An 18516-nucleotide genomic window follows, 5' to 3' on the forward strand; every position below is an offset into this window, starting at 1 on the left:
TAAAATCTTCTTCACTGATCTGCTCCCCGCTATGCTCTGCTCACATGCGCTGATAATAATAGCTTTGCCAGGTTTTTATATTTTTACACGGTTACTTGATATTTCTGTACACAGAATCATAATTTCTATTAATTTCCCACTGATTTACGTGATCTGATGAGCATTAACTCATATTACGCGATCATATCTCTGTATGAATTAATAGCAGAGACATGCGTTTTCCTTTACCACACACACACTGAAACGCATGTGACGCTTGCGGTGACTTCAGCGTCTGCCGTCTCAATGAGGACATAAATACACAAACATCTCCAGAACTGCTCTGAGAGTCAATTCATGAGCGTTTCAGTTTCATTTGAGTAAAACTAGTGTCATATCATATTCACACAGAAATGTAAAGGAATTCACGGCAACCCGTTAAAATAAAAGTCTGGTTTAATTTGAAGACATTGCAGCAGAAATATATTACTATTGTTCAATGTACATACTACTACTACTACTACTACTACTACTACTACTACTACTACTACTACTACTACTAAAATTATGAAAACTTTATTTTTTAAGGAATGATCACGCAACATTTCTTCCATGTTTTAATTTTAATAGTAAATCCCCTTTGTTTGCCAAAAAGTTTAATTTTCAATAATTTAAAGATAAATAAAATTAATGTTTTATGCCTTCATTTGATAACCAGATACACAACACAGAATTTCTGAGGAAAAATAAAACATTTCATAAGGCTATTTTAAGAATAAATAACAATAAAACATTAGATGAAAGAAAATAAAACGTAACTTTATAATTGTCATTTTCTTTAATCATAGCTATAATTATAATAAAACCTAAAATATGTTGCGTGTAAAAAGTGTTTCTTTCATCCACTTGAAGGGTGGGTACATTGTGTGCACAATGCACATGATCAGGATGGTACCACCTCCGCCACATTTTGAGAAAGGAAAAACCCTGTTTGCAGGACTATACACTATTTGGATAATTAGTCAAAAACAACAACAACAGTTATGTCGGATTCTGTTGCATAGAACTGAATAAAAAAAATAAAAATACATTATTTAATATTAATATATTTTCTGTCCAATTTTCTTTCAATAAAAGTGTGGTTATTTTATTGGCTTGTTTTTTTTTTTTTTAATTCTGTGTCATTAAAATTGAGTTAAATTTAAAAAGTCTTACAAAACTACTTTATATTATTGAGTAAAATAAATAATTATTACAAAGCAGTTTCGGTATTCGACCAAGCACATCCAGAATTCTTAGTTTCGGCCCAGAATTTTCATTTCGGTGCATCCCTGTAACTGCATAGAGTGCACTGTGTTTGCAACCACATGCTCCTTTAAAGGATTACACACACACCAGCATGCAGAGAGACATTTAAGAGGGTTTATTCTCCAAATAGCTTTAAATTCATGTTGCTGAAAAATGTGTTAATGTTGTGTATGGACTCTTGTTTTTGTTCCACGTTAGCTTCCAGCCCACTAATTTTTGCCTCTTACAAAAGCCACAAAGCCTTCTAAGACAGTAAAGGCTTATGTCATGCCTGAGCTGTAGTTAGACTGAAACTTGAAAGTTAAGTTGCACAATGTTTAGGTTTTATTATTTTTTTATTACTATTATTTTGATTTATGTCTTAGTTTTAGGTTGTATGTTTACCTTTTTTAAAGTAATTTGAAATCGATTTGTATATATTTGTATTTTGAATGTAATATGGCAATTAAATGCATTAAATGGGTTTAGTTTTATTAATGTATGCAATTTCAGCAATAAAAAATTTAAATTTTTCTAAAAAGTAAACAAATTACTTGTTCATTTTAAGAGACCGGTCTTATTTTCTCTTATATATTTAGTATTGCTCTCGAATTTTCGATAGAATACTCGGTCACACTTTATATTAGGTGGCCTTAATTACTATGTACTTACATCAAAAAATAAGTACAATGTACTTATTGTGTTCATATTGTATTGCAGAACACTTCTGCTGCTATTGAGGAGGGATATGGGTAGGTTAGGGGCAGGTTTGGTGTATGGGTAGGTTTAAGGGTGGGTTAAGGTGTAAGGGATGGGTTAACAGTGTAATTATAAATGTAATTACAGAAATGAATTGCAGATGTAATTACATAAAGGTATTATTAACAATATTAGTACAATGTAAAAACATGCAAGTACACAATAAGTGCATTGTATCAAATGATTAATTTAAATGTAAGTGCATGGTAGTTAAGGCCACCTAATATAAAGTGGGACCGAATACTCTATTACTAAAATATTCGATAGCTACAGCCCTATAAGATGTTAAAGTCTCTGTGAGCTCGTCCAGATCGGTGGCAGCAGCCTCAAAAACACTCCAATCAGTAAGGTCAAAACAGGCTTGTAAAACCTGCTCTATTTCATTAGTCCATCTTTTAACAGTCCTTAATACAGGTTTAGCTGATTTCAGTTTCTGCTTGTAGGTCGGTATAAGATGAACCAAACAGTGATCAGAGAGTCCTAAAGCTGCCCGTGGGACAGAGTGATATGCATCCTTTATTGTGGTGTAACAGTGATCCAATATATTACTGACATGTAACATGCTGTCTGTATTTTGGCAGTTCACAGGAGAGATTTGCTTTAATAAAGTCCCCAAAAATGATTAAAACAGAGTCCGGGTGTTGTTGTTCTGTGTCTGTGATCAGATCAGCGAGTTTCTTTAAAGCTGAGCTCACATGTGCTTGCGGTGGAATGTAAACACTCATGAGAATGAACGAGCAAAACTCCCGAGGCGAGTAGAAAGTTTACAGTTGATGAAGGGCACTTCTTGATCGGAACAGAACATCTTTAACACAGTTACATCTGTACACCACCTTTCGTTGATGTAAAAGCATGTCCCACTGCCGTGAGATCTCCCCATTGATTCTGAGTCGCGATCCTCTGATGGCACCATACAGCCAGGTTTCCGTGAAACACAGAGCAGCAGAGTTTGAAAAATCCTTATTTGTCCGGGAGAGCAGGAGGAGTTTGTCCGTTTTGTTGGGTAGGGAGTGGAGATTCGCTAGATGGATGCTAGGCAGTGCTGTCCGAAATCCGTGTTGTCTGAGCTTCGAGCGTGCCGGCTCCCTTCCCCCGTCTGTGTCCCCTGAAGCGTCTGAACAGCACCTCTGCTCCGCTGTCTACAATGTCCAGCAAAATATCAGAATAGTTGAAAACCGGTGAAATATCGGGTGGTGTACTGCCGAATGTCCAGCAATTAATCTCTGGTGAAACTGATTGCAGGGATATAACTAAAGACAGGACAAACTAAAAAAAACATAAAAACAACTGCGGACGAGACCACGGAGGCTGCCATGAGCATCTTGGATGCAATTCAAGTCAAGATGAAAATAATCAGCTTTGTGAATAATCTACAGCAAAGGCCTGACTTCATACTGGCTTTTCATAGTGCTGGGAGATAATGAATCAATAGAGGAAAAATAACAAGATCTCATTGCTTCATAATGGCTGATATTTAACATCCCTAATTTAAGGAATCAGTGTTTATTTTTCAAAGCCTTACAGAGCTGTTTGTCCTGTATTTTAACTTTTCACCAGAAAACATTAAAATTATTTTCAGTGGAGGAAAGGTCAAATGAGTATAGCTACTATGATTTCCACTTTTTAAATGAAAATAATTACAGAAATACAAAAAAAGAAAGAAAAGAGACACAACCACTGATCTATAATAGAGAACTGGATTGCCCATGACATCATAAAAGTGAAGCCACCATGCCTCTATATTGGTATTCCCATATATCCTATTGAATTAATAGGAAATTGTATGATTTTTAAGGAGAAAACTTAAGTAAGCGTTTTTATCCCAGTATATTTGTACAACACAAACATCCTAAGCTTGTAAACGCTTATTTATTTAATGTTGGGAATTTCCCCTGCGTATTTAAGTTACTTTCATATATATTACAGTAGCATACATCAGATGAACATGATAAACCTCAGATTACATACAGGTGCATCTCAATAAATTAGAATGTTGTGGAAAAATTAATTTCAGTAATTCAACTCAAATTGTGAAACTCGTGTATTAAATAAATTCAGTGCACACAGACTGAAGTTGTTTAAGTGTTTGGTTCTATTAATTGTGGTGATTTTGGCTCACATTTAACACAAACCCACCAATAGCTCTGTGTACTAGAGGTCGACCGATAGCTAGTTTGGACCACACTGACTGATACAGATTAATCAACCGATAGTTTTAAAGTGCCCCTATTATGGGTTATGATAGGTTCATATTTTGGTTTTGGGAGTCCCCAACAACAGGTTGACATGCATGCAAGGTCAAAAAACGCGTTCATTTTCTTACAATATGCATTTATTTTTACTTTATATGCTCAACGACTCCCAAACGATTCGCTCAACGATTCATTTTTCCAAACCCCTCCTTTGCGTGACGCTAATCTGATTGGTATTGATATTGAACGTGATGGAGCCGTTGTTCTCTGACAAGCTACGCAATGTGTATTAAATGCTGCTCCATTTGAAAACAGGTGGAGATTTACCGCTAATCACGGAACCGGCTTTACTGACGAGATGGGCATGACAATCGCATGCAATATATCGTGCAGCCCTAATATACATATACATTAGTTTGTCTTGTACAGTCAAGTCAAGTCACTTTTATTTATATAGCGCTTTTAACAATACAGATTGTGTCAAAGCACTTAACAGTTAACAGTTATCAAATTGGAGGATAGTGTCAGTAATGTATAATGATAGGATTAAACACTCACTTTTCAGTTAAAGGCATTTCATTATTGAATTCAGAGATGTCATTGTCTAGCTCAGTTTAGTTTAAATGGTATCTGTGCAATCAAATCGACGATAATCGCTAGAAATTAAGTGTCCCCAACTGAGCAAGCCAGAGGCGACACCGGCAAGGAACCAAAACTCCCTCTGTGACAGGAGATTTTTATTTTAAATGTATAAATGTTATATTTCAATATTGTTGCAATTTCTAACAATAATAGTATTATGTAGTTAGGGTTTATATATATAACTAATTATATAGTATTTAAGTCGAGGTCTTCACTGGGGATATGTCTCTGGGGCTCATCTAGGTGTCCTGGTCTCCGCTGACGATCAGGGCTGTAGACATCATCTCCCAGCGCTGATCCACCATCTGATCGGATACGGACTGAGAAACAGAATAAGAATAAGAATGAATACAGAAATATTAGCGTAGATGCCATTCTTCTTACGATGTAACGAGTACATCGTGTGTTATGGGGAGTGTTCCCGGTTCCGGTTGATCTAATTAATGCAGCCTAACAATCCTTTAACGGATTTGAATAATAGAAGCGTATTAGCGTATTGTGTAAGTCAGGTTAAAGAGATGGGTCTTTAATCTAGATTTAAACTGACAGAGTGTGTCTGCCTCCCGAACAGTGTTGGGTAGATTATTCCAGAGTTTGGATGCTAAATAGGAAAAGGATCTGCCGCCCGCAGTCGATTTTGATATTCTAGGTATTATCAAACGGCCAGAGTTTTGAGAACGCAGCGGAAGTGGAGGACTATAATGTGATAAGAGCTCACTCAAGTACTGAGTAGCTAAGCCATTCAGGGCTTTATAAGTAATTAACAAGATTTTAAAATCTATCCGATGTTTGATAGGGAGTCAGTGCAGTGTTGACAGAAGCGGTCTAATATGGTCATACTTTCTGGTTCTAGTAAGGATTGATCAAGCGTGCAGAACAACCACCCAATAAAGCATTAAAATAGTCTAACCTTGAGGTCATAAACGCATGAATTAGCATTTCTGTATTTGACGTTGATGGCATAGGTCGCAATTTAGATATGTTTTTGAGATGGAAAAACACAGTTTTACAGATGCTGGAAACATGGCTTTCAAATGAAAGATTGCTATCAAACGGCACACCTAGGTTCCTAACTGATGAAGAATTGACAGAGCAGCCGTCAAGTGTTAGATAGTGTTCTAGGTTATTACATGTGGGGTTTTTAGGTCTGATAATTAACACCTCTGTTTTTTCAGAATTTAGCAGTAAGAAATTACTCGTCATCCAGTTTTTTTTTATATCGACTATGCATTCCGTTAGTTTCTTAATTTGGTGTGTTTCACCGGGGCGCGAAGAAATATAGAGCTGAGTATCATCAGCATAACAGTGAAAGCTAACACTATGTCTCCTGATAATATCTCCCAAGGGTAACATGTAAAGCGTGAAAAGTAACGGCCCTAGTACTGAGCCTTGAGGTACTCCATAATGCACTTGTGATCGACATGATACCTCATCATTCACTGCTACGAACTGATGGCGTTCAGATAAGTACGATATGAACCATGCTAAGGCACTTCCACTAATGCCAACAAAGTTTTCTAGTCTTTTCAAAAGAATGTTGTGGTCGATAGTGTCGAACGCAGCACTAAGATCCAGTAGAACTAATAAAGAGATACAACCACGATCAGATGATAGAAGCAGGTCATTTGTAACTCTAATGAGAGCAGTCTCAGTACTATGATACGGTCTAAATCCTGACTGGAAATCCTCACAGATACCATTTTTCTCTAGGAAGGAATATAATTGTGAGGATACTACCTTTTCTAGTATCTTTGACAGAAAAGGGAGATTTGAGATGCAATTAACTAGATCTTTGGGGTCAAGTTGTTGTTTTTAATGAGAGGCTTAATAACAGCCAATTTGAAAGTTTTGGGGACATATCCTAATGACAATGATGAATTAATAATAGCCAAAAGATGATCTATGACTTCTGGAAGCAGCTCTTTTAGTAATTTAGATGGAATAGGGTCTAACATACATGTTGTTGGTTTTGATGATTTAACAAGTTTATACAATTCTTCCTCTCCTACAGTAGAGAATGAGTGGAATTGTTCCTCAGGGCGTCTATAGTTCACTATCTGATGCGATACTGTAGCTGACGGCTGCATGGTAACAATTTTATCTCTGAAAGTATCGATCTTGGAAGTAAAGTAGTTCATAAAGTTATTACTGCTGTGCTCTTGGGACATGCCAACACCTGTTGATGCTTTAATTTTCGTTAATTTAGTCACTGTATTGAATAAATACAGAGGGTTATGTTTGTTTTCTTCTAGAAGAGACAAAGTAATCAGATCTAGCAGTTTTTAATGCTTTTCTGTAGAATAGGGTATTTTCCCGCCAAGCTATATGAAATGCCTCTAGTTTTGTTTTCCTCCAGCTGCACTCCATTTTCCGGGCTGCTCTCTTTAGGGCGCGAATGTGCTCATTATACCACGGTGTTGGACTCTTATCCTTAATCTTCCTTAAGCATAAAGGAGCAACCGTATCTAAAGTGCTAGAGAAGAGAGTCCATCGTTTGTTACATCATGTTGTTCTGAGCTATTAGATATGCTGAGGAACTGAGGTAAGTCAGGAAGATTATTTATAAAGCAGTCTTTTGTGGTAGAAGTGATGGTTCTACCATATTTGTAACAAGGAGTTGGCTTTACAGCTTTAGCTATATGGAATATACAGGAGACTAGATAATGATCTGAGATATCATCACTCTGCTGCAAAATGTAAATGCCACTGACATCAATTCCATGTGACCGTATCAAATCTAGAGTATGATTTCAATAATGAGTAGGTCCTGACACGTGTTGTTTAACACCAATAGAGTTTACAATATCTATAAATGCTGATCCCAACAAATCTTTTTCATCATTAACATGGATATTAATGGATCACCAACAATTAGGACTTTATCTGCAGCCAGAACTAACTCCGATAGAAAATCAGAAAATTCTTTAATAAAGTCTGTATGGTGCCCTGGTGGCCTGTATACAGTAGCCAGTACAAACATCACAGGGGATTTATCATTAACACTTGTTTCTTTGGGTAACGTTATATGAAGCACCATTACTTTGAACGAATTATACTTGAAACCCGACCTCTGAGAAATACTTAAAATATTGCTATAAATTATAGCAACACCTCCCCCTTTACCTTTTGGACTCGGTTCATGTTTGTAACCGTAATCTTGGGATGTAGACTCATTTAAATTAATGTAATCATCTGGTTTTAGCCAGGTTTCTGTCAAAACAAAGCACATCTAGTTTATGGTCAGTGAACATATCATTTACAAAAAGTGATTTTGTAGAAAGGGATTTAATATTCAATGAGCCAAGCTTTATCATGTTTATCTGTATTATATCTGTATTATATCGTTTTTTTTATTTGTTGAACCTCAATTAGGTTGTTACTATTACTTTGGTGTGGATGTTTTCTGTATTTTCTAGTTCGGGGAACAGACACAGTCTCTATAGTGTGATATCTAGGTGAACGAGTCTCTGTGTGCTGAGAATTAACTGACTTCTGTGATGTGAGGCGGCTAGCAGACGATCGGTTTAGCCGGATTCCTGACCTGGGCCCCAGTTAGTCAAATACGAACTCTTAAGACTATGTGCCATATTTCTAGAGAGAAGAGCGGCACCACCCCAGGAGGGATGAACACCATCTCTTCAACAGGTCAGGTCTGCCCCAAAAATTCATCCAATTGTCTATAAAGCCTATGTTATTTCGCGGGCACCACTTAGACATCCAGCCATTGAGTGACGATAGTTTGCTATGTATCTCATCGCCACGGTAAGCAGGGAGCGGACCAAAGCATATTACAGTGTCTGACATCGTACTTGCAAGTTCACACACCTCTTTAACATTATTTTTAGTGATCTCCGACTGGCAAAGTTGAACCTCATTAGCGCCGACGTGGATAACAAACTTACTGAATTTACGTTTAGCATTAGCCAGCACTTTTACAGCGCCAAAGTCGCAAAATTGCGACAAGACGTCATACTTCATTAAATAGACTGTAGTTCCTAATATAGTGTAATATCTCATTTGTATTCCCTACCACTAGATGGCAGACATGTAGTACTTCGATTCTAGACCAAAATTGTTCGAGGAAATAGCAGAGCAAGTGAGCTATCATGTCATTGATGCGGAAGCAGTTCAGTTCATAGCGTCTGAGTAAATTGTGAAATTTGTGAGAGAAAATCACCAAATGGCTAATAAAAAGTTGTACCGTGAGGATGTTGCAAATTCTGACTCTAAAGGGGAATATTTGCCTTTTGGAAATGACGATCGGCCGTCTAATGATCGCAGATCTCCCAGTACATCTTTGCATGTGTAATGGCGCCGCCGTAAAAGGCGAGAGTTTTCACGAAGCATCATCAAGTGATAATTTCGAGCCTTTGCCCAACGGGGATGGGGGTGGCAGGGGTCGACGCGGTCTTGCTGTCCATAGGAGAGGCATTGCGTTGCTGATGATCAGCCAGATTGCGTCCTTTCTTGCTGATCGCGCGCGCTCAAAGGCCGCCGGCAGACCGTACAGGTGCAGTCAGTGTGGGGTAGGTCTGTGCGCTGTGCCATGCAATGAGAGGTACCATACTCTCAAGAACTATAAACTGTCACCTAGATACCTGATTGGGCATATAGCTGGTCAACTGATCAAAAAATAGGCACATGTCTTTTACTATGGCACAGTAATATAGTAATAATTTACTACTTTATCCTGTTTTACTGTTGATTTCCTCTCTTCCTGATCATTTGGAATGAGGATAAAAAGACAAAAAAAAAAAAAAAAAAAAAAAAATGCAAATAAGTTCAAACATCCATTCAATATCTATTATTTCCTGAATATTACTGATGAACTGATCAAAAAGTAGGCTACTGTTCACATGCGTTTTACTACTATATAGTATAGTAATATAGTAATAATTTAGTACTTTCTCCTGTTTTATTGTTGGTTTCATCTTTTCTGATCATTTGGAATGAGGATAAAAAGACCAAAAAAAAAAAACCCCCACAAAAAACATGCAAATAAGTTCAAATATCAATTCAATATCTACTATTTCCTGAATATAGGGGTGTGCGATATGACGATTTTTGATCGTGGACGATAAAAATGTCTCCACGATCTGCTTTTGAAGAAATATCGTAGTATCGTGCTACAGCGCACATTATATCAGCTGCAGTTCATATTCCTCCGTCTCAATATACTGTACATTATTCGGATCTGCTTTAAAACCTTGCCGCTTAAATGTTTTATTCACGTGTTTGTCTGACGTGCGCTTTTTCTGAGCCTGTACACCCGAAGCGCGCGTGCTGTCAAAAAGCGCCTGATTACTGAACTAAGTTATCTTGTGCACTAATACTGTCAAAACACACAAGGTTTATGTATAGACTCCGTTGTTTATGTCTAAAATGAGTAAGTAAACAGCTGAGAGAAACGGATGCGTGCCTCTGTATATTAGATGCGTGCATGTCTTAAAGGGGCAGTACTGAACATGCTGCCGACTGTCATTAAAGGGATAGTTTAATTAATTTTAATTTAATTTCTGTGATTATTTACTAACTCGCATGTTGTCCCAAACCTGTATTAATTTCTTTCTTGTGCTGAACACCCACATTCTTCAAAATATCATCTTTTGTAACCAAACAGTATCTGGTCCACATTGACTTTTCATAGAAGGGAAAAAAAAAATACTATGGAATAAGTCACTGGGGACCAGCAACTGTTTGGCTTTCCACATTCCTCAAAATAGCATTTATGTTTAGCAGAAGAAACTCATTCAGGTTTAAAGAAACTTTTGAGTGAGTAAATGATGGTATAAATATAAAACACTTTTTATTTTGGGGTTAATTATTTCTTCAATGTTAATAAAACACCAAAACACAAAGAGAAAAATCACTCACTACTCTTGACTGAAAAACGTTAATACAGTTGATTTAATAGGAATCAATCTATATAGTTTTTTATATTTGTTGATTCAATTTATTGAATGCTCCTGCTAAATACACCTATTGTACCTGAAAATAAAACACTGTTTTATTTATTTATTTTTTATTATTATTATGCAAACAAACATAGTATTTACAGGTAACATATCAAATACAAAATAACCAAGGTCAACAAAACATACATGACAGCCAACATGATTTGTGTGAGTGTGGGTGTGTGGGTGTGTTTGCGTAAGTGTGACTGGGTGTTGGGGGTGGAAGTACATAAATAAAAGAGTACAACAGACATGACAATAGCAAAAAAAAAAAATTGTAATGATAACAATAATAATATTAATAATAGCATTAATAACAAAAATTAGAGGATGGAGGATGAGGAAGGTTATAAGTAATAATAGTAATAGTAGCAGCAATAACGATAATAAACGTATTCATCCGAGACAGGGGGTGGTTGGGGAATCAGGAGGAGGACAAATAGTAGTAATTATAGTAATAAGTTTAATAATAATAATAATAATAATAATGTTAGTAATAGCAATGATGAAATAATAATAGTAATAAAGCTATGAATAGAGAGATATTGTAAGGCTGCCTCTGGGCCCATAAATTATGCCAAAAATGAACCATCAAGGAGAGGTGCTGCAGGGCACGGGGCCCAAAAGTCCACCCCTGGCCGCCACTCACATGCCACCCTTACCCCACATATGTATATGAGTGTATGATGCATTAAAAAAGCGTGACGTGTAGCGTGGAACCAGCCCAGTACAAAGTCCAGGTACCCATGCTCACGTCTCACTTACCTTGTGTGTGTGTGTCTGATATACATATATGCATTTTTATTTATTATTATTATTATTATTATTATTATTATTTTTTTTTTTTTTAATATATTTTCCTTTTTTTCTTTTCTTTTCTTTCCTTTAATCTCTCCCTCTCATTATTTATTATTATTATTATTATTATCATTTCTCTTTTCCCCTTACTTTTTTTACAATAGATGTGTGTATATTGTCTAGTGATGCATTAAAATAAGCAAGGCATGTAGTGCTGGACCCGCCAGAGGCAAGAAAACCCGGGCAAAGCTGGTACAGGTTGGAGGCACAAGGTTCCCGGCCCCACAGCACACCCACCAACCACTAAACCAAACCACACAGGGCAGGACCTGAGATGCCACAGCCAGCTAAAGCCCAGAGGCATGGAAATAGAAAGAGAGGGAAAAAATAAATAAATAAATAAATAATAATAATAATAATAAATAAAATAAAAACCACGACAAAAATGAGGAGAACAGAAAGAGAGAAAGAAAGGATAGGGAAAGAAAAAAAAAAAAAAAAAAAAAAAAAATGAACAAGTTTAATCTTTCATAAGTTTTAATTTAGTTTGATATTAGCCATTGTTGCTACCTCCTCCTAACCCCTCCCACAAATCTTGTGTAGATATTGATGAATGGTGTGTCGTTGTGGAAGGCTTCAGACAAAGAGGGTCAACGGATTCATGATTGATGGAAGTTTATGAGAGATAACAAAGAGGGGTGTAATTCTATTGTATTATTTTGAGTGGAGGTTGACAGGTTTTCCATGGAGATGTACTCTAGTAGTAAGTTTTTCCAAGATGTAATATGTATGGTGTTCCTTGATTTCCAGTTCATGAGGATAGTTTTCTTGGCGATAGTTAGAGCCACTAGAAGTAATTTACTATCTGTATCGCTTGAGTTGATTATGGATATGTCACCTAATATACAGAGTGAGAGAGATAATGGGACGTGACATCCCATAAGATTGGATAGTAACTCAGTAACGTTTTCCCAAAATTCTTTAACTGGGGTGCAATGCCACATGGCGTGAAGATAGGTGTCTGAGGTGTTTTGTGTACAATGTAAGCATGTTTCTGAAGTAAAACCCATTTTAAATAATTTTCGTCCAGTAAGGTGAAATCTATGAAGTACTTTATATTGTATTAGTTGAAGGTTGGCATTTTTCGTCATGAAGTAAATATTTTTTACTTCAAACACTGTTTTATTTGTATAGTATGTGCGTTTGTAATGTGTATCTTTGTTCTCATTTTTTAATAACGAAGATAAAATAATGAAAGATTTTTATCTTCGCCCACTTTGGCCTAAATAACCACCATTCTTTTTTAATATTTTTGTTATCTTGAAAGGTTTTGTCTTTATAATAGGGAAATTACTTTGGCTGTAATGCTCAGACAACTTGCAAAATAGTAAAACTAACATGACAAAGAATCGTGATAAAATCGTGAATCGTGATTTTTCTTAAAAATATCGTGATATTATATTTTTGCCATATCGCCCACCCCTACCTGAATATTATGAAATTCAAGAGGGCCGCCCCCTGATGACATCATAATATGCAAATTTGATGAGTATATTTACACCCCACATAAACTTTAGGTCATGCCCAACATTTTTCTAATTTACAGTAAATCTCTATCTTTAAGCCCTTTCAAGCCACAAGCTTTTGAAATCTTGATGTCAAAATCCAGCATTTTCCCAAAAAAAAAACCCTGGCGCCTAAAGGGTTAAATTTGCCAAGATGTCAGGCGCTTGGGCTCCCGGTAAACAATGGACTATGGAGGCTGGTGTCTCTATTTTCACGTTCTGTACAATAGAATCGCCAATAACTAGATCACTTTCGTCAGGTTTCTCAGTAGGTGCATCACTGAGTGGGGAGAACCTGTTTGATGTTCTAATCGGAACGGAAGAGCGGTGTTTTGACCCGCGACTAGGCCGCCTCACAGTCACCCAGTTGCCCTGCTGCATGGGCTCAACTGTAACCGAACAATGTACAGGACTCCCTGAGCTAGTCGCATCCAAAGCAGTATCTACAGCCCTCACATTCTTACTGTCCTCAACTAAAGTTTGGATGCGTGTCTCTAGTCTGCATTTATCACATGTGAATCCCTCGCTGCTGACAGAGACAGATAAACTGTACATGTGGCAAACAGTGCAAACAACAATAGCAGGAGAAGAAGCCATTACTCACCTTGATTGATTGAATGATACCAACTTAACTTACCACTTACCACTGTTGTTTGATGAGCTTGTAAAAAACGGAGCGAGGGGGGGAAAAAAAGAAAATAAAACAATAATAGGTGCGAATAGAAACGCAAATGAAACTCGAATGAAACCGCGAGTGACAAGCTAACTGGCTAATGAATACTAACGCGCTGCACTCGTGGTTTTAAGAGCGAACGATCAAATTAGTTAGATTAGTTTGAAAGATAACACCAGAAATATGGTGGGAATCAAGTTATATATTATCACTTTTAAACAACAGGGAGTGAAAGTAAGGTAGAGATTCAATAAAAAGCGAAGCTACACGGAGCTACAATCGCAAACCTCTCAGCAGCACAACAGACAGGAACAGACTGAAGCAATCGAGTCACAGCCAGTAAGAGACTGAGCCAGTCACTGTTTATGCAATTTTGTTATAGTTTTTATTTGTACAGTAGGCAAATGTTTCAATGCTTTCGTTAACAGCATTCATTTTGTAGCAGGTAATGATTTAAACGTTGGTTAAATTAATAATTAATTCAACATATACAGTATACATAACACTTTACTCCTATGGGAATGGTAATGCTAGTTAAACGCCATAGAATTTGTGATCTTAAAGTCTGAAATAGATGTTGCTTAATCATGACATTAAAATATACTCATCATATCCTATTCAGAGAAATAATGCGGACTACATAAGCTATGAACTTAGACATGAAGCTTTATTTCCAAGATGATGCATGGTAATCTTTGAATTTCAATACTGCACAGAGCAATATAGTAACAAAGGCTTGTATTGTATTATTCATTGTATAATCAAGTTAATTTCAGATACCAATAGCAGATGTTTGTTTAATATTTTCTGCATAATTATGTACGTAAAGAAATATATTTTGTGTTGGATCAGTACCTGTGTCGGCAAGTATGCAGCAGACACCCACCTTAACGATTTCAGCATATCACTTATCTTGCCCAAAAGACCATAAACATTGCAGATAAACGTCTGAAGTAAAAATGAATTTACATACACATCTTAAAAACAAATCCTGTGTGACCGATATGCTTCAAATCGGGTGATTTTAGGTCTTAGATTTAGCAAGGTTTTTGCTGGTAGTCAATGATGCTCTCTTGCCGGTAGGGAATAGTAAGATGCATTATTGTCACTACAGCTGCTTGGCAGAAATGGCAGACAGCGTACAACTGACTGAGGGTGGAAATATGCTAATACAGGATGGTCAGTGGTCGTGGGTAGGGCCTGAGAAGTATGACGTCATACTGCTCTGAAAATCAAAACGGCTTAATAATTGAGACTGTTTAGGTTTTTTTGGGATTAAACAAAAAGGAGTGAATGGATTTTTTTATTTATTTATTTTTTTTTTTTTGTAGCATTGTAAGGTGGTTGTGTCCACACACTGCTAAGACACATTTATATGCAAACACATTGTAAAAGTGAACTTTGCATTCAATGTCTTTTTGAGCATTTTAGTCAAGCTGAGATGCTGATATGACACACGTGGGGCAAAGAACACAATGTCCACTATTGTCCTCGGGTGCATTTAGCAACCCTACCTGCATGAATTCTGAGCTTGCAGAAATCCTTCACAGATATCTGCATAATGTGGATTACCATTGTTCATAAAATTCTATAGATCCCCTGCCCATTTTGTTCGATTCTTATTTTGGCAAATTGGCTAATGCTTTCAGTCTCTAGTAGTTTAGTACTCTCATCTCAATTTCATATATTTTGCGATATTTAAATCCAATCCAGCACAGATTTCTCACCATGATTGGCACAACAAAAGGTGGAAAATAGTGCCGAATCTGCACTGTTTTCATACTGTTAAGATATATAAATGCATGCATGTTGTATATGCTTCTAGTAGTTGTAAAGCATATGATTGTGATTTATAAAATTGATTATAAAGTGATTTATAAAATTATAGATGATATCAATCTAAGACATAAATACATATTGACGAAACTGTATCATATTGTGAACTATGTACACAGGCAGTCAGTGGAGATATAAACGAGAGAACTTTAGCCAATCAGATGGTGCCAAAGGCTCCTGATGTCATCGTGGAGGCCCATTACAATGAAGATGATGAGGTGATCGGTAAAATGAAGAATGTCAGTCTCCATGATAAAGGTAATGAGCTTTTACTGCAGGTATAGTGTTAAAGAATTCTGTTCGCCCTTTACCCAAGGTTTAGCTGATAAACATCAATTTTGTTCATTTTATTCATTTATTTTTATTCTCTTTAGGTTGAATTTGATAAATCATTTGTTTATTCAATATTTTCTTAAGTGACATTTTTTTAATATACTTTGGACAAGTTTGTCTCTTTATAATCAAATTTTGCATTATTTAATTTTTTCAGCATTCCATTGGTTCGGTCAGTCCTGTGCCAATTTCCTTTTTTTTGTTTGTGCAATTTACACCACCACAGTTTAGACATTATTATCCCAGGAATTATCTTTGTCTTTGATGCAGGGGAACTTTAACATGACAACTTTACCTGCCACCCTAAAAAGCATTGTCACCCCAGATTTAGGCCTATCCGATTATAAAATGTTTATAAAACATTTATAAACATTTATAAAAATGCCTTTTGTTTTGTTTTTTTTAAAGAAAGTTTATGATGGCTTGACAAGGTCTTTTCTTAAAATTTGCAGCCTAGAATAGATAGACAAACCGTAGGGCTGTGTATCACCAGCAAAGTCACAATACGATACGTATCACAATACAGAGGATACGATATGTATGACGATACGGGACTGCACTGAATTTCACCTCAGAACAATTTAGTAAAACAGCTGTTTATTAAATAACACATGTAAATATCAGGTATGATTTACTTGTTGAACAGAATCTGTTGCATGAATAACTCAAAGTCTGTTCACATCTCTATGATCAGTGTGCTGCATAATAAAATAAAATACAAATAATATTAAAAAAAAAATTTTTTTTCAATCTCCTCACGTTCTCTATTACCTGCCTCAAAGTCACAGTCACACTGATGGGCCATGAGGGGAGGGCCCTTTGTCTCTCAGGTGAGACTCACTTAATATTCAAGGCCATTGCCACTCCCTCGCATATAGGCTTTCGATGTCAAAACATATGTTTTAAAAATTGTTTTCTGTGAATGAGTAAGCAGAATGATTTTCACATAATTTTGAAGTAAATATTCTAGCCTACAAGACTGATTACTCAAAAGTCTTATTCAGAACTATTTAGTGTGGGTTTTATGGCCTTATTTCAGCTACATTTTTCCCCCCCAAAACTTACTAACCACGCATAGTATTTTTTTTCTACAAAATGCAAACATGTACATCTATCTTGGTCACACATTATTGTAGCACAGTTTGTGCTGAATACAAACAAATTACGTGTTGGTCAATAGTATGTTTTAAGTAGCTGAAATAAGCACAAATATCCGCCTCCTGAAATCCACCACCAGCTCCTTGGTCTTACTGATGTTCAGAGAGAGGTTGTTGTTGTTGTGGCACCAGTTAGTCAGGGTGTGCACCTCTTCTCTGTAGGCTGATTCATCGTCGTCGGTGATCAGACCTATCACCGTTGTGTCGTCCGCAAATTTGACGATGACGTTGGAGCTGTGCATGGCTACACAGTCATGTGTGTACAGGGAGTACAGGAGAGGGCTGAGAACACAGCCCTGAGGGGCTCCAGTGTTGAGGGTCAGCGGGGAGGAGATGTTGCTGCCTACTCTGACCACCTGCTGTCTGTCTGTCAGGAAGTCCAGGATCCAGCTGCACAGAGAATTGTTCAGACCTAAATCCCGGAGTTTCACTACAAGCTTAGAGGGCACTATGGTATTAAACGCTGAGCTGTAGTCAACAAACAACATTCTCACACATGTGCTCCTCTTGTCAAGATGGGAAAGGGCAGTGTGCAGGGTGAAGGCAATTGCATCATCAGTGGAGCGGTTATTGCGGTAGGCGAACTGCAGTGGGTCGAGTGATGCTGGCAATACAGAGCTGATGTGATCTCTGATAAGCTTCTCAAAGCACTTACTGATGATGGGAGTCAGAGCAACAGGGTGCCAGTCATTCAAGCAAGAAGCTTTGGGTGTCTTTTGTATTGGCACAATGGTGGATGTTTTGAAACATTGTGGGACAACAGATAGAGAGAGGGAGAGGTTAAAAATGTCTGTAAAGACTCCAGCTAGTTGGTGAGCGCATGTTTTAAGGACATGGCCGGGAATGCCGTCTGGACCTGTGGCTTTGCGGATATTCACGCGCCGGAGTGATCGGGTAACATCCGTTACAGACACTGAGAGTGGACGAGCCTCGGCAGTCTCGGCCGTGGGAGCGCTCTGTGTGTGGGAGGAGCCGCTGACTTCGAAGCGAGCGTAGAAGGCATCGAGTTCGTCAGGAAGTGAGGCAGATGTGTTTGTAGCAGGGTGTTTGCGATCCTTGTAGTCCGTGATGTTGTGGAGTCCTTGCCACATGTATCTGTAGTTGGAAGTGGTGAACTGTGCTTCAATTTTTTCTTTATATTGGCGTTTTGCGGTCTTGATGGTTTTGCGGAGGGCATAGCTGGCTTGTTTATAATCATCCGCATTACCGGAATTAAAGGCAGAGGTTCGAGTGTTAATCCACAGTTTCTGATTCGGGTAGGTTCTGATTGTTTTGGTCGGTACAACATCTTCTATGCACTTCCTTATGAAGCACGTGACAGTGTCTGTGTAAACATCGATG

At 37.2% G+C, this 18516-nt stretch overlaps 1 protein-coding gene across 3 annotated transcripts in view; it reads left to right on the top strand.

Moving 5' to 3' along the window:
- The window catches only part of dis3l2 (DIS3 like 3'-5' exoribonuclease 2), a 163866-nt gene that overhangs the window by 71168 nt on the left and 74182 nt on the right, over positions 1–18516 (top strand). For all 3 annotated transcript variants that reach the window (XM_058755132.1, XM_058755140.1, XM_058755150.1), the window contains one exon: positions 15805–15943. In XM_058755132.1, coding sequence (XP_058611115.1) covers positions 15805–15943 — 139 coding nt within the window. The remainder of the gene's footprint in view (positions 1–15804; positions 15944–18516) is intronic.

The sequence above is a fragment of the Onychostoma macrolepis genome, chromosome 02 (genome assembly GCF_012432095.1).
Source record: "Onychostoma macrolepis isolate SWU-2019 chromosome 02, ASM1243209v1, whole genome shotgun sequence".
NCBI lineage: Eukaryota > Metazoa > Chordata > Actinopteri > Cypriniformes > Cyprinidae > Onychostoma > Onychostoma macrolepis.